Raw genomic sequence first — 16,459 nt, forward strand, 5'->3', positions numbered from 1 at the left:
TAAAGCATTTCCCTAATTTCATATTTTAATACACATTAAAAATAGGAATCGTAAAAAGAATTTATAAATTAACTTATAATCTATCAATAAATACTTCAGAGTTAAAAATGGATTTACAAAAAAAGCATAAAACTCTCATTAAAGAAACCATTTAGTAATACATTTATTAATTCATGAATAAGCTAAATGACTAAGCTAATCAATTAGCTAATAGGAAAAGGAAAAGCAGCTGGAAAAAGGAAATGGAAATTGAAGAGGGATTCCTGGTGTGTATTCCCATTTTTCAATGAAAGTTTTATGTTTTTTTTCTAAATCAATTTTTAAATCTTTAGTATTTATTGATGGATTAATCGTCCATTTATTAATTTTTTTTTACAATTCCAATTTTTAATGCTTATTAAGATACGACATTAAGGAAATGCTTTATTACTTTCCTTGTGACATCACTGGTCCTGCATATATCCATATCTATTTCAAATTAAAATCAGGTTTAAGACCAGAAATATTCCATGCATTTATTAATCAGAGCAGGAAAGTGTACTTGATCGTTCTCTGGGTTGTGACTCAAAAAGGTTGTGAACCACTGATATAAGCTACTGCTGCTTTGGAATTTTATATTTATATATATATATATATGTATATGTACGGTGTCTGTATGTTTGTCTTGAAATGTTTGTTGATTCATTTTGTTTTTAAAACGCAGAAGAACAGGAGAAACTGTTTGAGCCGTTTCCTCTCAGTGAAGTGAGGCTATGAGTGGATTTGAATGCGGCCCAAACGTTCCCGGGAAAAAAATTACGTCACAAACTCTGCCCCTGCGCTCTCGGTCAGAGAAGGGTGCGTTTGTTTCACAGTAGCAGCACGCACCGCTTTAATTCTTTGGCGTCACTGTGACACTGGCTGAACGAGCCTCACTGAGCGCGCGAATAGAACCAAACGCACTGTTCTCTAAGTCCCCGCCTCTTTACAGGGGACTGGCCAACCGGGAGGCAGAACGTCAGCGTCTTAATCGAATATTCATTACTTTTCGCGGGCTTTGAGTATCACGTGGTACGTTTCGCGCGAAAAGCGACTCCCGACAGGAAGAAGAAGTTTCCACACAAGAGGCAGAGACAGACAGACGCGCAGCGATGGCGGTGAGTGAAAACAATAAAAAAAACGGAGAAAAAGAGTCGATTCTTGTTTTAATTTGTCAACTGAAGGAGCAACAAGTTAAATAATACAGATAATATGTGTTTGTAGTTGTTATAGTGAATAACATTTGACGTTCGTAGTTTTATTGCGACAAAACAATGGACGACGGGGGTGAAAGTCAGACTGTTTCTGTCAGAAAACTGAATTAAAAAGCTTTAAAACACTTGAAAAGTTTAAATCTGCTCAGTCTGACGTTTATCTGTTGCATATGTTTTGATTATGTTCTCGTTGTTAAAGAAAAGCAGACCTGCCATGTGGCTGTCAGAGCTTTGTCCTGCTAAGTTAAACAAAGGCAAAGTGCCAGTTCAGATCTATTCATTTAAAATCTATGGTTCAAACGCCTGTGGATCAAAAGCAAATAAATTAGAAATAGATATTAGAGAATAACAGATAAGACACATGAAACATGTTTAAACCACCAGCAAAATGTGTCTAATGTAGAAAAGAGCTTCTCGTGTGGCGACCATTACTGTTATTGAGTCGGTGACTAATTATAATTCTCCATCTTACATTATTACAGCAGCAGCTGCCAGTATTATTACTGTTGTTGTTGTTGTTGTTGTTATTACAGTTTCTTGCATCTCTTTCTGTTATCATGGCACATTTTTCTCAGGGATTTAACCACGTTAAAGAGAGAGAGTAAAACAACTCTAAAGACAAACAGGAAACACAAATATTTCTAATGAAAAGATGCTATTGAGAAGGTAAAATGACCTTTGAGGCCCTTTTTAAAGTTAGTTGGTAACTTTGTGGATGACTGTCAGTTCAGCCTTTATTATGAAATATAAGAAATACTATAACTTTAAAAAGTACTTCACATTTTGCAGAATGGGCAGTTTGAGTGTTATATTATTATATTATTTTATTACTATTGCTTATTCGTAAACGTTTTAATGTTGATTCTTGTACACTGGGTTGGTTCATATTTTATAATCTGAACATTTGGTTTTAATGTAAAGTCTTAATCTGCAATGTAATTAGCAACTGTCGAAATATTTATCTTTATATGAGGACAAGTAAATCTGTTAAATAGCATCATATAAAAATGCGTAAATAAAGTGAAATTACCTCAAAACTGTACTTACAGTACTTGAGAAAATTTACTTAGTTATTTTCCACCATAAATAACAATGGTTCCATGTTCTGAATGAATCATCTGCATTTAAAGATACAAACATGTTGAATTTTAGTTAATGAAACACAAAATAAAAACAGTTATTGATCTTTTTTAAAGCCAGGAAGTCAATGTAAGTTCTTGTCTGTAAATTCTTATGACTTGCATTTTGACAAAAACAAATACACTAAAAGGGTTTCGATTTAAAAAAACAAAAAAAAAACAAAAAAAGCTAAATACAATTAGTTATAATAAATAAAGATAAAAAACCCCCCCTGTAAATTCAATTAAAATAAAATCAACAAAAAAACTAGAATCATACTTTTAATTTGAAAAGACTGGTTTTGAAATAAAAATTTAAAAAAAGAGTAATATGTTTATTTTCATCAGGATTCCTCTGAGTCGTTCCACATGGCCACCAGCCCCAGCCGAGCCTCCAGGAGAGGAGACCTGACGTCCAGCCCCGGACGAGACCTGCCGCCCTTCGAGGATGAGTCGGAGGGGCTGCTGGGGGACGCGACCCTGCCCGGAGAGGAGGAGGAGGACGGAGACGGGGAGGAGCTGATCGGGGACGGGATGGAGAGGTGAGGACGGGCGATGGATTTGTTCTAAATTGCAAATATCATATTAAGTTTTTTGTTCAGATACCAGATGAACTCCTCTCTCTGTTCAGGGATTACCGTGCCATCCCGGCGCTGGATCAGTACGAGGCGGAGGGTTTGGACCTGGATGACGAGGATCTGTCGGAAATGTCGCCTGGAGCCCGAGCCGCCGCCGAGGAGGCCATGAGGAGGAGGGACAGGGAGCAGGGGATCAGCGGGCGGCTGAGGAGAGGACTGCTCTACGGTGAGGGGAATATTCATGTATTTAAAGTGACTGAGGACAGAAGATCCACCTAGAAATGATAGAAGCAAGACTGTTTATAACTGCAGAACCTGCCTGAGAATCATCCCATTTTTAAGTTTTCTCCAGTATCAGTGTGATCTGATGATCTGATGATGATGCATCAGAAACGGGAGCAGCTAATGGCTAAATCGACAACTTTTGATGTTTTTAATTCACCAAAATGTAAACAAATATAAGTTTAAAAGAAAGCTAAAGTTGTAGCCTGATGCTAACTCTCAGCAGACAGGTGTGAGGGCGAGAATAAAAAACTTTTTTTTATTTTGCCGTTATCCAGACAGTGAAGATGAGGATGACGAGCGCCCGGCGGCTCGGCGAAGGCGATTGGCTGAGCGGGCAGCAGAGGGCGTCGACGGAGAGGAGGAGGAAATGATAGAGAGCATCGAGAACCTGGAGGACATGAAGGTTTGTGATGCTGCTGGTGTAATAAAATAATGATGATGCAGCGTTTCAGGTTCCAGCTGCGGTAGAGACTCTTAACGATATTTTCCCGCCCTGCAGGGCCACACGGTGAGGGAGTGGGTTTCCATGGCGGCTCCCAGGCTGGAAATCTACAACCGCTTCAAGAACTTCCTGCGGACCCACGTGGACGAAAACGGCCACAACGTCTTCAAGGAGAAGATCAGCGACATGTGCAAAGGTAGCTCAGCTCTTGAAATGTAAGGACACTTAAATAAATCTTTGTCGTGGACACGTGACTGATGTCTGGTTCGGATCTGATCTGTCATTCCAGAGAATAAGGAGAGTCTGGTTGTGAACTATGAAGACCTCGCAGCCAGAGAGCATGTTTTGGCCTATTTCCTGCCTGAGGCTCCGACTGAGATGTTGAAGGTGATTTTATTTATTTATTCATACACACAGTGAAGAGGAGACAATTTTAAATGTATTATTCCAAATTATTATTCCTATTTTTCCAAATCCTTCCCTCTGAGAACTTCCTGTTTTTGACTACAAACCATTAAAGGTGCTTTAAAAATCAGCTGTTCCTCCTCTTGGTTCGTTTGTAAAAGTCTGAACCAGCTGAACCGAACAACAGTTTGTCTTAATGACCTAAATCAAATGTAAGATCCATGAAAACAAACCTGCACGTGTCTCCGTCCTTTCATCAGGTGTTTGATGAAGCGGCTAAAGAGGTGGTGCTCGCCATGTACCCGAAATACGACCGCATCGCCCACGAAATCCACGTCCGCATCTGCAACCTGCCGCTGGTCGAGGAGATCCGCTCCCTCAGGTGATACTTTACTTTCACCACATCTGTCTGCTGCGTGTGTACAACATCTGTCCTGTCTAATCCAGACTGGCCGGCTCCAGTGTTGTTGTATTATTTAATTACTGTTGCTGAAAAACGTTTTAATGTTGAGGTGGAGCTAATTTAAAATACTTTTATATGTTGGTTTGGTCGCATCATATTTTATAATGTGAACATATAATGCGCCCCAGGGCTCACCTGGTAGAGCGTGAACCACACAGGCTTAGTCCCAACCGCAGCGGCCGTGGGTTCGAATCCGACCTGTTTGCTGAAAAGAGAAAACACTGCGGAGCACGACAGACTTTTCAAAATAAAGCGTCTGTACACTGAGATGGTTACCGCCTGCGAAGCTCACTTCCAGCCAAACCAAAACATCTCAGTCGATGAAAGGATGGTGGCGTCCTACACGTGGAACTTTTTGATGTCCACAGGGAAAAGTGACTCCGCCACAGTCCAGGGCCTCAGCTGCACGGCGCTGATGCACCTTTTGCCATTTCCTCTGCTCGGTGGGGGCTACACCGTGTATATGGATCATTTTTAGCCCCACCCTCCTCCAGGACTTGGCCAAGAGGAACATCGGCTGTTGAGGGACGTTCAGGAGAAATCGTGTTGGTTTTCCGCAGACTCTGAAGGATGATCTGCCCAAAGAGGCTGAGGGGGGAGATTTGCGGTGGAGTAGGAAGGACAAACTCCTGTTCAGAGAAGTGACCCCCCCACTACCTCCTGCATGCCCGCCTTCTACGACAGTGAAGGATTAAGACTCAGGCGCTTCAGTAAGAGGTGCCATGATGTCGGCGTCTCAAGAGTGAGGACAGCTGTTTATTGCAGGAAGTGTCAGGTCCCTCTCTGTCTGCTTCCCTCTGTGGCACCATGGACATCTATGCTGTGTGCCAACTGCAGCGTTTTCAGATTCAGCTTTTCTTCTCTTTACAAACGCTTCATCCTCCTCTTCCTTCTCCTCCTCCTCCTCTTCCTCTCCAGGCAGCTCCACCTGAACCAGCTGATCCGGACCAGCGGCGTGGTGAGCAGCTGTACCGGCGTCCTCCCCCAGCTCGGCATGGTCAAGTACAACTGTAACAAGTGTAACTTCGTGCTGGGGCCGTTCTTCCAGTCCCAGAACCAGGAGGTGAAGCCGGGCTCCTGTCCCGAGTGTCAGTCCCTGGGGCCCTTCGAGATCAACATGGAGGAGACGGTGTACCAGAACTACCAGAGAATCACCATCCAGGAGAGTCCTGGTAAAGTGGCCGCCGGCCGCCTCCCGCGCTCTAAAGACGCCATCCTGCTGGCCGACCTGGTGGACAGCTGTAAGCCCGGAGACGAGATCGTGAGTCTGTTTTTTAAAAAGTTAAAAGTGTGACTTTACTTTTTCATCAGCAGATGTTTGAATCTTCACCTCAGTGGAAAATAAGTGATAATGAGTTCACTCTCTCTCTCTCTCTCTCTCTCTCTCTCTCTCTCTCTCTCTCTCTCTCTCTCTCTCTCTCTCTCTCTCTCTCTCTCTCTCTCTCAGGAGCTGACGGGCATCTACCACAACAACTACGACGGCTCTCTGAACATGGCGAACGGCTTCCCGGTGTTCGCCACCGTGATCCTGGCCAATCACGTCACCCGGCGAGACGAGGGCGTCGCCGTGGCCGAGCTGACGGACGAAGACGTCAAGGCCATCGTCGCCCTGTCCAAGGACGAGCGCATCGGAGAGCGGGTGAGGAGTCGGACACAGACGTTTCATACACGAGTAAAAGTTCAAGGACTAAAATTGCAAAAGTCTGTCGAATAAATCAGAAACATTAAATCTAATCTCATCTTTAAAGTCGGCGCAGACGACACGTCCTCCTCCGGTCAAAGGTGTTTTTATTCCCACAAAATTAGTAATAAGAAAAGGTTTTATTGTCTGTCACAACACAAGAGAAAAGAGTAAGAACATTTTTAAACTGAGAAAAGATGATGAAATTATATCCGAGTTTCATCTTTTTAACTTGAGCAGAAATTAGTTTTCTACTTAAGATTTGATTCCTCCTTAACTGAGGGAGTTACTTAAGGTTGTAAACTTCTACAGTTTCCATGGAGACCGTTTGTTTGCTGTTGTGATGGTTATCGTCTCACTCAGTTGGCCAGAAGAGACCGTTTGTTTGCTGTTGTGATGGTTATCGTCTCACTCAGTTGGCCAGAAGAAAACTTTATTTGAGTGAACATTTTAATGAAGCGTTAAGGAGAAGACGAGGAGAAAAACCTTAAATATTTAAGTGAACAAAACCTAAAGTTGGACTTAAGATGCTTGGTGCACCTGGCTTCAGGTCTCTGCTGTACGGATGTTTTCTGACTGGTTTCCTGTCTGCAGATCTTCGCCAGCATGGCTCCGTCCATCTACGGCCACGAGGACATCAAGAGAGCTCTGTCGCTGTCGCTGTTCGGAGGAGAGCCCAAGAATCCAGGTACGAACGTCCGACTTCAGCTGCTTTCTCCTAATGTGGTTTAATGTCATATAGTTGCTGGTTAGAAAATATCAATCATTCATCCCAGTGTTTGTGTGTGTCTCCTCCCACTCGTCCTATAACCCCGCCCCCTCTCTCTCTCCCAGGTGGTAAACATAAGGTGCGTGGAGACATCAACGTGCTGCTGTGCGGAGACCCGGGAACAGCCAAGTCCCAGTTCCTCAAGTACGTACACATGTACCAAATAATAGGAACACCTGTCGGTATCAGGTTTCCTCTCAGTACCACAGGATGTAGATGTACAGCTAAAAACAGGTGAATGTAAATACACGTATAGAAACATTTATGTGTAAAAACCAACAATTAGCAGCAGCTTAATGTCGCAGCTCAGTTTGTAAACAAATATACAAATAGAGAAAGTAATTAAACTGACAGTGATGAGAGACGAACTCGTCCTCGTGCAATGGGTTTAAATTGAAATATATATAATTTATAGTTGAAGTGTTGCAGGGTTTAATCACATCAGTTATGAACAATGTAGAACGAGGGAAGGGCATCGTTAACGATACAGCTACTTTTGTCAATACCACTTATCGATCCGGTAATTTAACGGTACTCTTATCGGTACTTCTTGTTATTTTGTAAGAGAAAAAAAAAAAATTAAAGACAGAATTAACATTGCTTATTTTCTCATATGCACTCAATTAAGATGAAGAGAGATTTATTCTTAATTTCTCCAGTACCGAGAGCAGAACCGATATTTACTTATAGATACTCCGGTCTTTAATGTAGCCCCGGGCCCGTTCAGTACCGGGTTTCGACGCCCGTGCCTTTGTAGAAAACTAAGATCAAATTAAAAATAGATGCAATTTATTTCTGAATGAATCCGGTGGGTCAAACATCCGCAGGTGATTTCTGTTTAAAGTGTCTTTCAGCCTTCAGCTGCCGGTGGATTGAAGTCAGTGTAAAATAACAGTGAAAACCCAGAATCTGAATGATGACGTCATTTCCTCTGCAGGTACGTGGAGAAGGTGGCGAGTCGTGCGGTGTTCACCACCGGTCAGGGCGCCTCTGCCGTCGGTTTGACCGCCTACGTGCAGAGACACCCGGTCAGCCGCGAGTGGACGCTGGAGGCCGGAGCGCTGGTGCTGGCCGACCGCGGCGTCTGTCTGATCGACGAGTTCGATAAGGTGAGCGAGGCGCGGCAGGAACTAAAGCCGAAGATTTAATTTAAAAAGTAAAAGCAGGTGTCTAACCCGACCGTGTGCTCCAGATGAACGACGCAGACAGGACGAGTATCCACGAGGCCATGGAGCAGCAGAGCATCTCCATCTCTAAGGCCGGCATCGTCACCTCGCTGCAGGCCAGGTGCACCGTCATCGCCGCCTCCAACCCCATCGGTACGTAAGGCAGCGCGAGGACGACGCGGCGCTCGCTTTGATTCACATCATTCAAAATCGTTTTACTTGATCCCTTAAAGTACAAATGACACGTTCTTACATCACTGCTGGTTCCTGTACAAGCCATGAGCAGCGTGGTGCGTTCAGGTGTCGGTGGGAATCTGATGTAGACTCGACTTGAAAGCCTTTATTTCATTCTGCAAAATATACAAAACAAATGAGTGTTGCTCCAGATCAAAAGGACACAAAAAGAATATTTCACTTGAATATTAAAATATTAAATATATATATAATATATTAAAATATAGCGATACTTAAAATAGCTCAGCAGATGACGGCAATCCTTGTATCATGTTCATGCTGAGCCTCTTTAATGTAGTGATCCGGCATGATTAATGGTTAATTAGTCACCTAACAAATATTTAAATACCTTCAGCTTCTCAGATGTGAAGGTTTGTTTTTGTCTTTTCTGTTTTCATGTGATGGTGAACTTGATACAACCATTTCTACATTTCTACATTGATAATAGAAGCAAAAAGGAGAAGAAATTCACAGAGTCCCACAGACGATTAAAAACAAATATAACTGAGTCAATAAAGATCATAAGAAAATCTTTCTGATAAAAGCGGTTTTCAGAAGCGACTGTAAAGACGATTCTGTGGGTTTTTCTGGTTTGTGTGAAGAAAATAAAGTGTGTGTGTGATGCATTCAATGACCTTAAAACTTCAAAGTAAACAAATTCTGACAGTGAGTCTTAGGTGGAAGGTAGAGTCGAACGTCACCGAGGTTTCTGACAGAAGAACATTTATAGACCGAGCGTCTTGTCAATGAAGGAGTCAGATTCATTGATAACTTTAATGTAAATTTGTTTGTACATGAATATAATGTTTATATTTCTGTGTGCTCCTGTTGTTCTGATAAACAGCTGCTGGTGTTTTCTTGCAGGCGGCAGGTACGACCCCTCCCTGACCTTCGCCGAGAACGTCGACCTGACGGAGCCAATCGTGTCGCGTTTTGACGTGTTGTGCGTCGTCCGAGACACAATCGACCCCGTGCAGGTACACACACACCCACACACACCTACACACCTACACACCCACACACACCTACACACACCTACACACACCCACACACACCTACACACCCACACACACCACACACCTCACACACACACCTACACACACCTACACACACCTACACACACACACACACACACCTACACACACACACACACACACACACACACACACACACACACACCCTTCTCTTTTTATTATGGATTTAATTTAGATTTTCTAACATCCTCAAACGTACATTTACGTCCTGATTATGAAATAAACACATTTGATGGTTTGAAATTAAATTTGACCCCCAATATATCTGATAGCTGTTTTATATCAAACCAAATCTCTTGAATTTTAAACGGATCCCAAGAAGTGTGAATCCACATTTAATACAGCCGCTTAGATTCTGTCCTCAAGAGTGAATTTAAATATAAAAATGAGTTTTCCAAGTCTGAGGAATAAAGTAGTTTCCATTTGTAATTCGTTCTTTGTCTCCCCCCGACCAGGATGAGATGTTGGCGCGCTTCGTGGTCGGCTCCCACATCAAGCACCACCCCAGCCACAAAGAAGGGGGCGTGGCCTTAGAGGAGGTGGTTCTGCCCAACTCGTCCGACGTGCCGCCGATCCCCCAGGAGCTGCTGAGGAAGTACATCATCTACGCCAAGGAGCGGGTACGAACACGCCGCTCACACACACAGTCACGTTTAAGAGGTTTCCTGTTTGTCTCTTGTGCTGCTGAAGTCACATGATCATGATCGTGTGACCAGTGTGGCTTTAAGATCAGACACCTGCTGTTTTAACCAACCAAAACTTTAAATTTATACTTTCTATGTGACTGGAGTCCAGATCTGTTTTATGATGATGCAGCTTTTTGAAAATGAACTTGATGGTTTTGAGCCTCCTTGAGTTTAGATGCAAAAGTTCAATTTAAACCAATGAAATATGAAGTGGAAGCGTTTTAAGTGGGAAAATGAGGCCAAATCAGTTTTATTATTGTGTTTCCATAAATATTTTATTTTCTTGTGTCTGCAGGTTCATCCCAAACTGAACCAGATGGACCAGGACAAAGTGGCTCGCATCTACAGCGACCTCCGCAAAGAGTCGATGGTGAGTCTGAACGTTCCCTCCTCTCAGAGACTCTCAAACATGTTGTCAAACCTCCGGAAAGTGGTTTGCCGCTGCGTTCAATGGCAGTCTGGAATTTTAATGCTGGTTTCGGTGTCACGAACAGGCCACAGGCAGCATCCCCATCACGGTGCGTCATATCGAGTCCATGATCCGCATGGCCGAGGCCCACGCCAAGATGCACCTGAGGGACTATGTGCTGGAGGACGACGTCAACATGGCCATCAGGGTGATGCTGGAGAGCTTCATCGACACGCAGAAGTTCAGCGTGATGAGGAGCATGAGGAAGGTTCGTGGCTTCACAGAAAAAAATCCTACTTCAAAATATGGAATAACAAAACTAAAAAGATCATAACAGAATCCAACTCACTAAAACATGTAAAGAATATCCTGACTTATTATTAAAGTAACTCTACGTGGCGTCGGTGGTTAAAACATGTCGTGACTCTGTTAAAAGCCTCTAAATAATGAGAAACATGATCCCTGGTTCTTCATTAATCTGATGTTCTTTAACTCTGTGTTTCCGTCCAGACGTTCGCTCGTTACCTCGCCTTCCGCAGAGACAACAACGAGCTGTTGCTCTTCATCCTCAAACAGCTGGTGGCGGAGCAGGTGTCCTATCAGAGGAACCGCTACGGAGTCCAGAACGACACCGTCGAGGTGGCGGAGAAAGACCTGCACGACAAGGTAACGACAGATCAGCTTCTCCGTCACGTAGCGTCTGTGAAGCTGCTTTCTTCAGTGTTCACGTCTGTTGTCATGTCTGAAACGTGCAACACTGAGATGATGAAGAAAAATACATCTGAGTATAAATATTTAATTATTGATTCTATTTTATCTGTTTTTATCACTGTCTTTTATTCTATTTTGTCTTTTCTTAATTTTATTTGTTTGCTAACGTTATAGCTTTTTAAATATATTTTATCTTATCTCGTATTTGATTTGTCTTTTTCTTATTAGCTCATCAGTCTGTGAAGCACTAACCTGTATGAAAAGAGATCTAATCATCTTCCTCTTCCTCCTCCAGGCGAGACAGATCAACATCCACAACCTGACGGCGTTCTACGACAGCGACCTTTTCCGCTCAAACAAGTTCAGCCACGACGGCAAGAAGAAACTGATCCTGCAGCAGTTCTAAGAGTCTGCTCCTCCCCGACCTCCTCCTGCTCCCCCTCCCTAAAATACTACTTCATGAACTCTATTTCTTTCCCAAAGTGGGTCATCGGTGTAAAGAAAAGAAAAGAAAAGAGCTTGGGGTTCTCATCATGTTGGACGGAGTCACCTTTGGGTCTGAACTGATGGAAGGAAACACACACACACACACACACACACACACACACACACACACACACCACTGGAAACATCAGTCTGTACTGACCAGAAATAAATAACTGACAGAGAAGATGCACATTCAGAAAGTCAAATTATTATGAACTGAAGAGTCTGATTCTAAAGTCGCAGACAGCGTTTGCTTTAACAACCCTGATGAAAGTGAGTTTCTTTAGAGAAATGTGGAATAAAAATCAGAATCCAACTCTTCAGGTCTCAGGAACAATCAGCTGATCTTCCCTCTGTGTGTTTCCTGTCTGTCTGCCCTCAGGTGGGGCTGATTGTAAATAGATGTACATGTTTATGTCCGTGTTATTGTAGAAAAAAGGGTTTATTGTTTCACCTGTGGTTCCTCTGTCAGCAGCTGGTGTGACGGTACAGGAAGTTTCACTGACTCAGTTTTGTATTTCAAACCTTTCTTGAGAGAAATGCAGGTTTTAATGTCAGATAATTAAAAAAAAAACCTCAAAGTACTTAAAGAGGTTAAAACAAACCCATGTGATGTTTCTACAGTTGGATTGTAGGTGTGTTTTGATATTAAACTTGTGTTTGTTAAACATCCTCTCCTGTCTCCTTATTTTCTCCACAGGGAGTTTAGTCCAGATCTCCGTCTGCCTTCTTATGAAACCCATTTAATTGTTTTCTCTGCAGCGTCGCAGCTCTTTCTATTTCTGCTGACTGTCTAAAGTCTTAGCAGCCAAGTGTCTCGACTGGAGGTAGAAAACGTTGATGCAGGAGTTTAACCAAATTCACAACCAGGGCAGAAGGGAAGTGGGTTTTTTTGGTAAATTTCATAATGTTTTAACACTTAACTGCTGTTTTTGAACAGCATGGATCATGTAATGCAACAAGAAGCAAAGTACACGCCCGTAATCACGGGTGGAAAGGAAGGTACATTGAATTTAATACATTTCTGAATCCTTGTGTGTTTACATTTTATGCTCCAAATTTCTGATTTATTCACTTTTTTACATTAAAAAACACATGAACTGAAGTGTAATGCGTTAATTTCAAACTACCTGTAGTTTACTTATGTGTCAAAATATATTTTAGATAGCCTAATTGTTGATATTTAATGTACAGTATATTCTGCTCATGTTAATCTTATTTTCCCAACAGTTTACTACAGAAACCCTGAAAGGAAATAGAATTTTTTTTGCCAGGGTTGTTTTTCAAAATTTGTATAAACACACTCCAGAGGGAAGTTTTTAAAAAACTATCGTCTCCCACTTCACACTCACTCGGGGTCGTTTTCATAGACAAAAAAAATTGGAAAAAAAGATTATTTCTCTTGCTTCTCAGGGATTGTTGTCACAGACCATAGACATATAAAAGGACGTCGACTCCGGGTTTGGAAAATGAAGCCAATGCGGAAGTGCATTCTATCGAATGACCATCAGGGGGCGACTCAACTGGTTGCAAAAGGAAGATGATTGTATTGAAGTCTACGGGTAAATTACCCTACTTGTCACTTAATTTGTTACAGGCGATGGTAGCAACACTTTTAAGAACAGAATTTATAAATATTAAACTGATTAAGTGATGGATCATCTCTAGCTGTCACCACCTCCACAGGTGAAAGTATTTACTAATTAACATCAGCATGTTTCTTGATCTTTCATTGTCAGTGTTGTCGGAAAACATTTAAATATTTCTAGTATTTATGTTGTTAATTAAAGCTAACACAGAAATATTCACACAATGCTGTACGTGTTACTATTGTGAAAATTCATACCAGATGTGTTTTATAAAAACCATCAACAAAGTTAAAGCAGCTTCATAAATAACTTTATTGGACATTATAAAGTACATTAATTTAAACAATTTACAACACTGGAAACATGTATAAAAGAATAATAAATGGATTAATTAAATACTGTAGTGCACAATTTACAATCAACTAACTATTTAAAATCAAAAAATAGTTGTGGATGAAGTTAAAGCTGAATTTCACTGTCATATGTAAGTTTGTTTAATAAACAGAAGTAGTTGAATCAACAGCAACAGAATCTTTAGTAACAAGTATAATCATTATTGATCATGAGTCCTAATGTGTGAGACAGTTAATATTTATTTGCTCCAGTAACAATCTCCCTCTAAATAAGTGATGCTGTTGGAACAGCACACTGATATTAACTATAATGGCTGAGGAATATGAAATATGAATGTAATGTTTTAAACTATTGACAGTTTGTTACAGCTACGGTGGAGTCCAAAAGTCATGTGACTGTATGTGTGACGTGGGGCAGAGAGCGTAATACGACAGTGAGGGTGAAGGGAACCAGGAAGAGCAGAGCTGATCAGACTGAACAATGTTATGGCCACAAGTGTTACATTAAAAAATACTATATTATCATATAAGACACTGTGTGTATGTTTAAGAGAAGATTTTCATGTGTGGACACTGCAGGTGGAGGTGGTGCAGGGCCTCCATCATTGCTGCAAGAGGTTGTAGGTGTCCCCAAAGATCCAGACCTTGGCTAGATGGACTAAAACATTATAATAGAGAGAAATCAGATCAATATCATATTGTAGAGTATAGAGAAAAAGACAAAAGAAACAGCTCTCTGATAAGATGATCACAGATATCTGAAAATACATTATTCCCTCAGCTTAGTTGTAATAAACAGTCTGCTGAACCGTTTTACATGAAATAACAATAGAATAGAAACTAATACTCAGTTTGGAGTCATTGTGCAGGTTCACATGTCATGATGGTTCTCAGCTCTCAGTCATGTTCTTTATTCTGACACAGACACAATCATTCCAACAGATGTTTTGACTCCTGTCATCAATAATGAAATGAACTAGAGCTGAAAACTATCCGACTAACACTGAACCAAACGTAATATGAACAAACACGACTGTCTTTAACAGCACGTCCAGACACGACAGTTCACTGTAATAACGGGATCGTTTAGTGACCGTGACTTACCGACATTAACCCGCTGTCTCTGTAACACTAAGGTCGGTGACGTCACCTTCGCTTTGCGGAACTCATTTTAAAACACGTTATAACATATTTTCCGTCGGTCTGTGGTTTTAATACAAGCGGTTACACCACACAGTTAGCTTACACACAGTAACTTCAGCTAATATTACAAGCTTTCTCCTCATATACGTGATTTTTACCAAATGTGGACATGTTTGCAATTAGCTACTAAGATTATTTTAACACTAAGATATAAAGCTTACCTTGAACTATGAATGCTAACTGTGTTAGCAGCGACTTCGTACCGCGTATCCAGGAGCCTGCTGCGGTTAGGTAGCCGGTGTAGGCGGCCGTGCATAGCAAAGATCCTCTATAGAGAAGATGCCGCATTACAGGCAGCGCCAATGGTATGAAGTGGGACAGCTCCAGTCTCCTAAGTGGATGTTGTCCCTCAGCCCGTCCCTCAAGCGAAGGCAACTGGCATGAAATGTGACAGTAGCTAATATTAAAATCTATCCCTGTCTAGACTCTCTGCATCCTTGTCGGAGCAGAGAGGAGGAGCCTCCGACTCCACGGCTTCTCCTATTGGTGCAGCAATGATCCTGTCGGTCCTCACCACAGCTGCCGCCGTTTAAACATCAGAGGAAGAGAGTTTAAGAGCCCGGCTCGCGCATCATTAGTGGCGGCTGACATGATAGGCAGCTCCCCTCTGTACCTCCTTTGTGAACATTTGTGTGTAATTTGTGATTTGGTTTGAGATGCTGGTAGTGATTGTTGGGGACTGGGCTAGGTTTAAAATTCTGATTGTGCATCACACCCTTAGAAAAAGACTGTTGGACACATTAGGAACAGGGGTGCTGCTTCTTGTGTTTTTGGGTTGGTTAGAATCACATAGTTAGGCTCTTTGTTGGCTCCTGTTCCCCTACTTCAGTTATCCTCTAGCCTTGTTTGTATTTTTGTTTACTTATTTACCCTCCTGGTTACGCAATAAATTAAATCAGTAAATTTGATTTGCCAATAACACCTGGTTTTATGTTGCTTCCGTTTTCCCCTAGCTGGGTTGTAACATAAAGATTGCCGACATATGGTGACTGGGAAGATGGATGCCAGAGACCAACATGACTGCATTGAACTGAAACCTGGCTTTGTGAGCAGTCAGTAAGTGAAATACTAGGTGAGTAAAATTTCCCCGCCTTGTTGTATCTACTTTACTTGCAGAAATCAACTGCCTAGTACTGGATGTGAGTCCCACAGCATCTGAGATTTTACTTTCTCAGCAAAGTGAGAGGAAGAGAAGACAGGACAACGTTTTCTATCTTCATTTATAACTTTGATTGACCTTATTTATAATTATTATATTTGATGTGTTGCAGTTGGAGTGGTGTTTGTGTCACCTGATGTCTCATGATGATCTCAGTCCAGTGTTCCCTCTCTTTTAGCTCTGTGTTTGGTCTCCATCAGCTCGTGAGGGAAATCTGTGTCTTCAGCTTCTTAATGCTCCACTATGTTCAGCAGCTGCTCTCGGACCGAGTCTCTGCTGTTTGCTGCTGAGGAGGTCGTGGACAGAGGCAGAAGTTTATATATTCAAAGATGACAAAGACGGTAACTGAATCATCAGTTCTTTTTTCTTTTTAATGATATTCTTGAATTGCATTCAGGATGGTGCAGTGCAAAGACTGGACATTACCTGTTTGCCTGGTAAAAATGTTGTAAATAG

At 41.9% G+C, this 16,459-nt stretch overlaps 1 protein-coding gene across 1 annotated transcript; it reads left to right on the top strand.

Annotated features, from left to right (window-relative positions):
• Positions 1-1,065: 1,065 nt before the first annotated feature.
• Positions 1,066-12,367, top strand: mcm2 (minichromosome maintenance complex component 2). Its single transcript, XM_023393084.2, has 19 exons — positions 1,066-1,136; positions 2,699-2,892; positions 2,982-3,154; positions 3,489-3,616; positions 3,713-3,851; positions 3,945-4,042; positions 4,321-4,442; positions 5,442-5,784; positions 5,971-6,162; positions 6,799-6,892; positions 7,039-7,117; positions 7,911-8,082; positions 8,166-8,292; positions 9,238-9,350; positions 9,863-10,027; positions 10,389-10,463; positions 10,588-10,770; positions 11,013-11,168; positions 11,509-12,367. The coding sequence occupies exons 1-19, from the start codon at positions 1,131-1,133 to the stop codon at positions 11,617-11,619; spliced, it is 2,670 nt and encodes an 889-aa protein (XP_023248852.1). The 5' UTR covers positions 1,066-1,130; the 3' UTR covers positions 11,620-12,367.
• Positions 12,368-16,459: the final 4,092 nt, after the last annotated feature.

The sequence above is a fragment of the Seriola lalandi genome, unplaced genomic scaffold, assembly GCF_002814215.2.
Source record: "Seriola lalandi dorsalis isolate HSWRI2012SDOR001 ecotype SW California unplaced genomic scaffold, Sedor1 jcf7180002054928, whole genome shotgun sequence".
Classification (NCBI taxonomy): domain Eukaryota; kingdom Metazoa; phylum Chordata; class Actinopteri; order Carangiformes; family Carangidae; genus Seriola; species Seriola lalandi.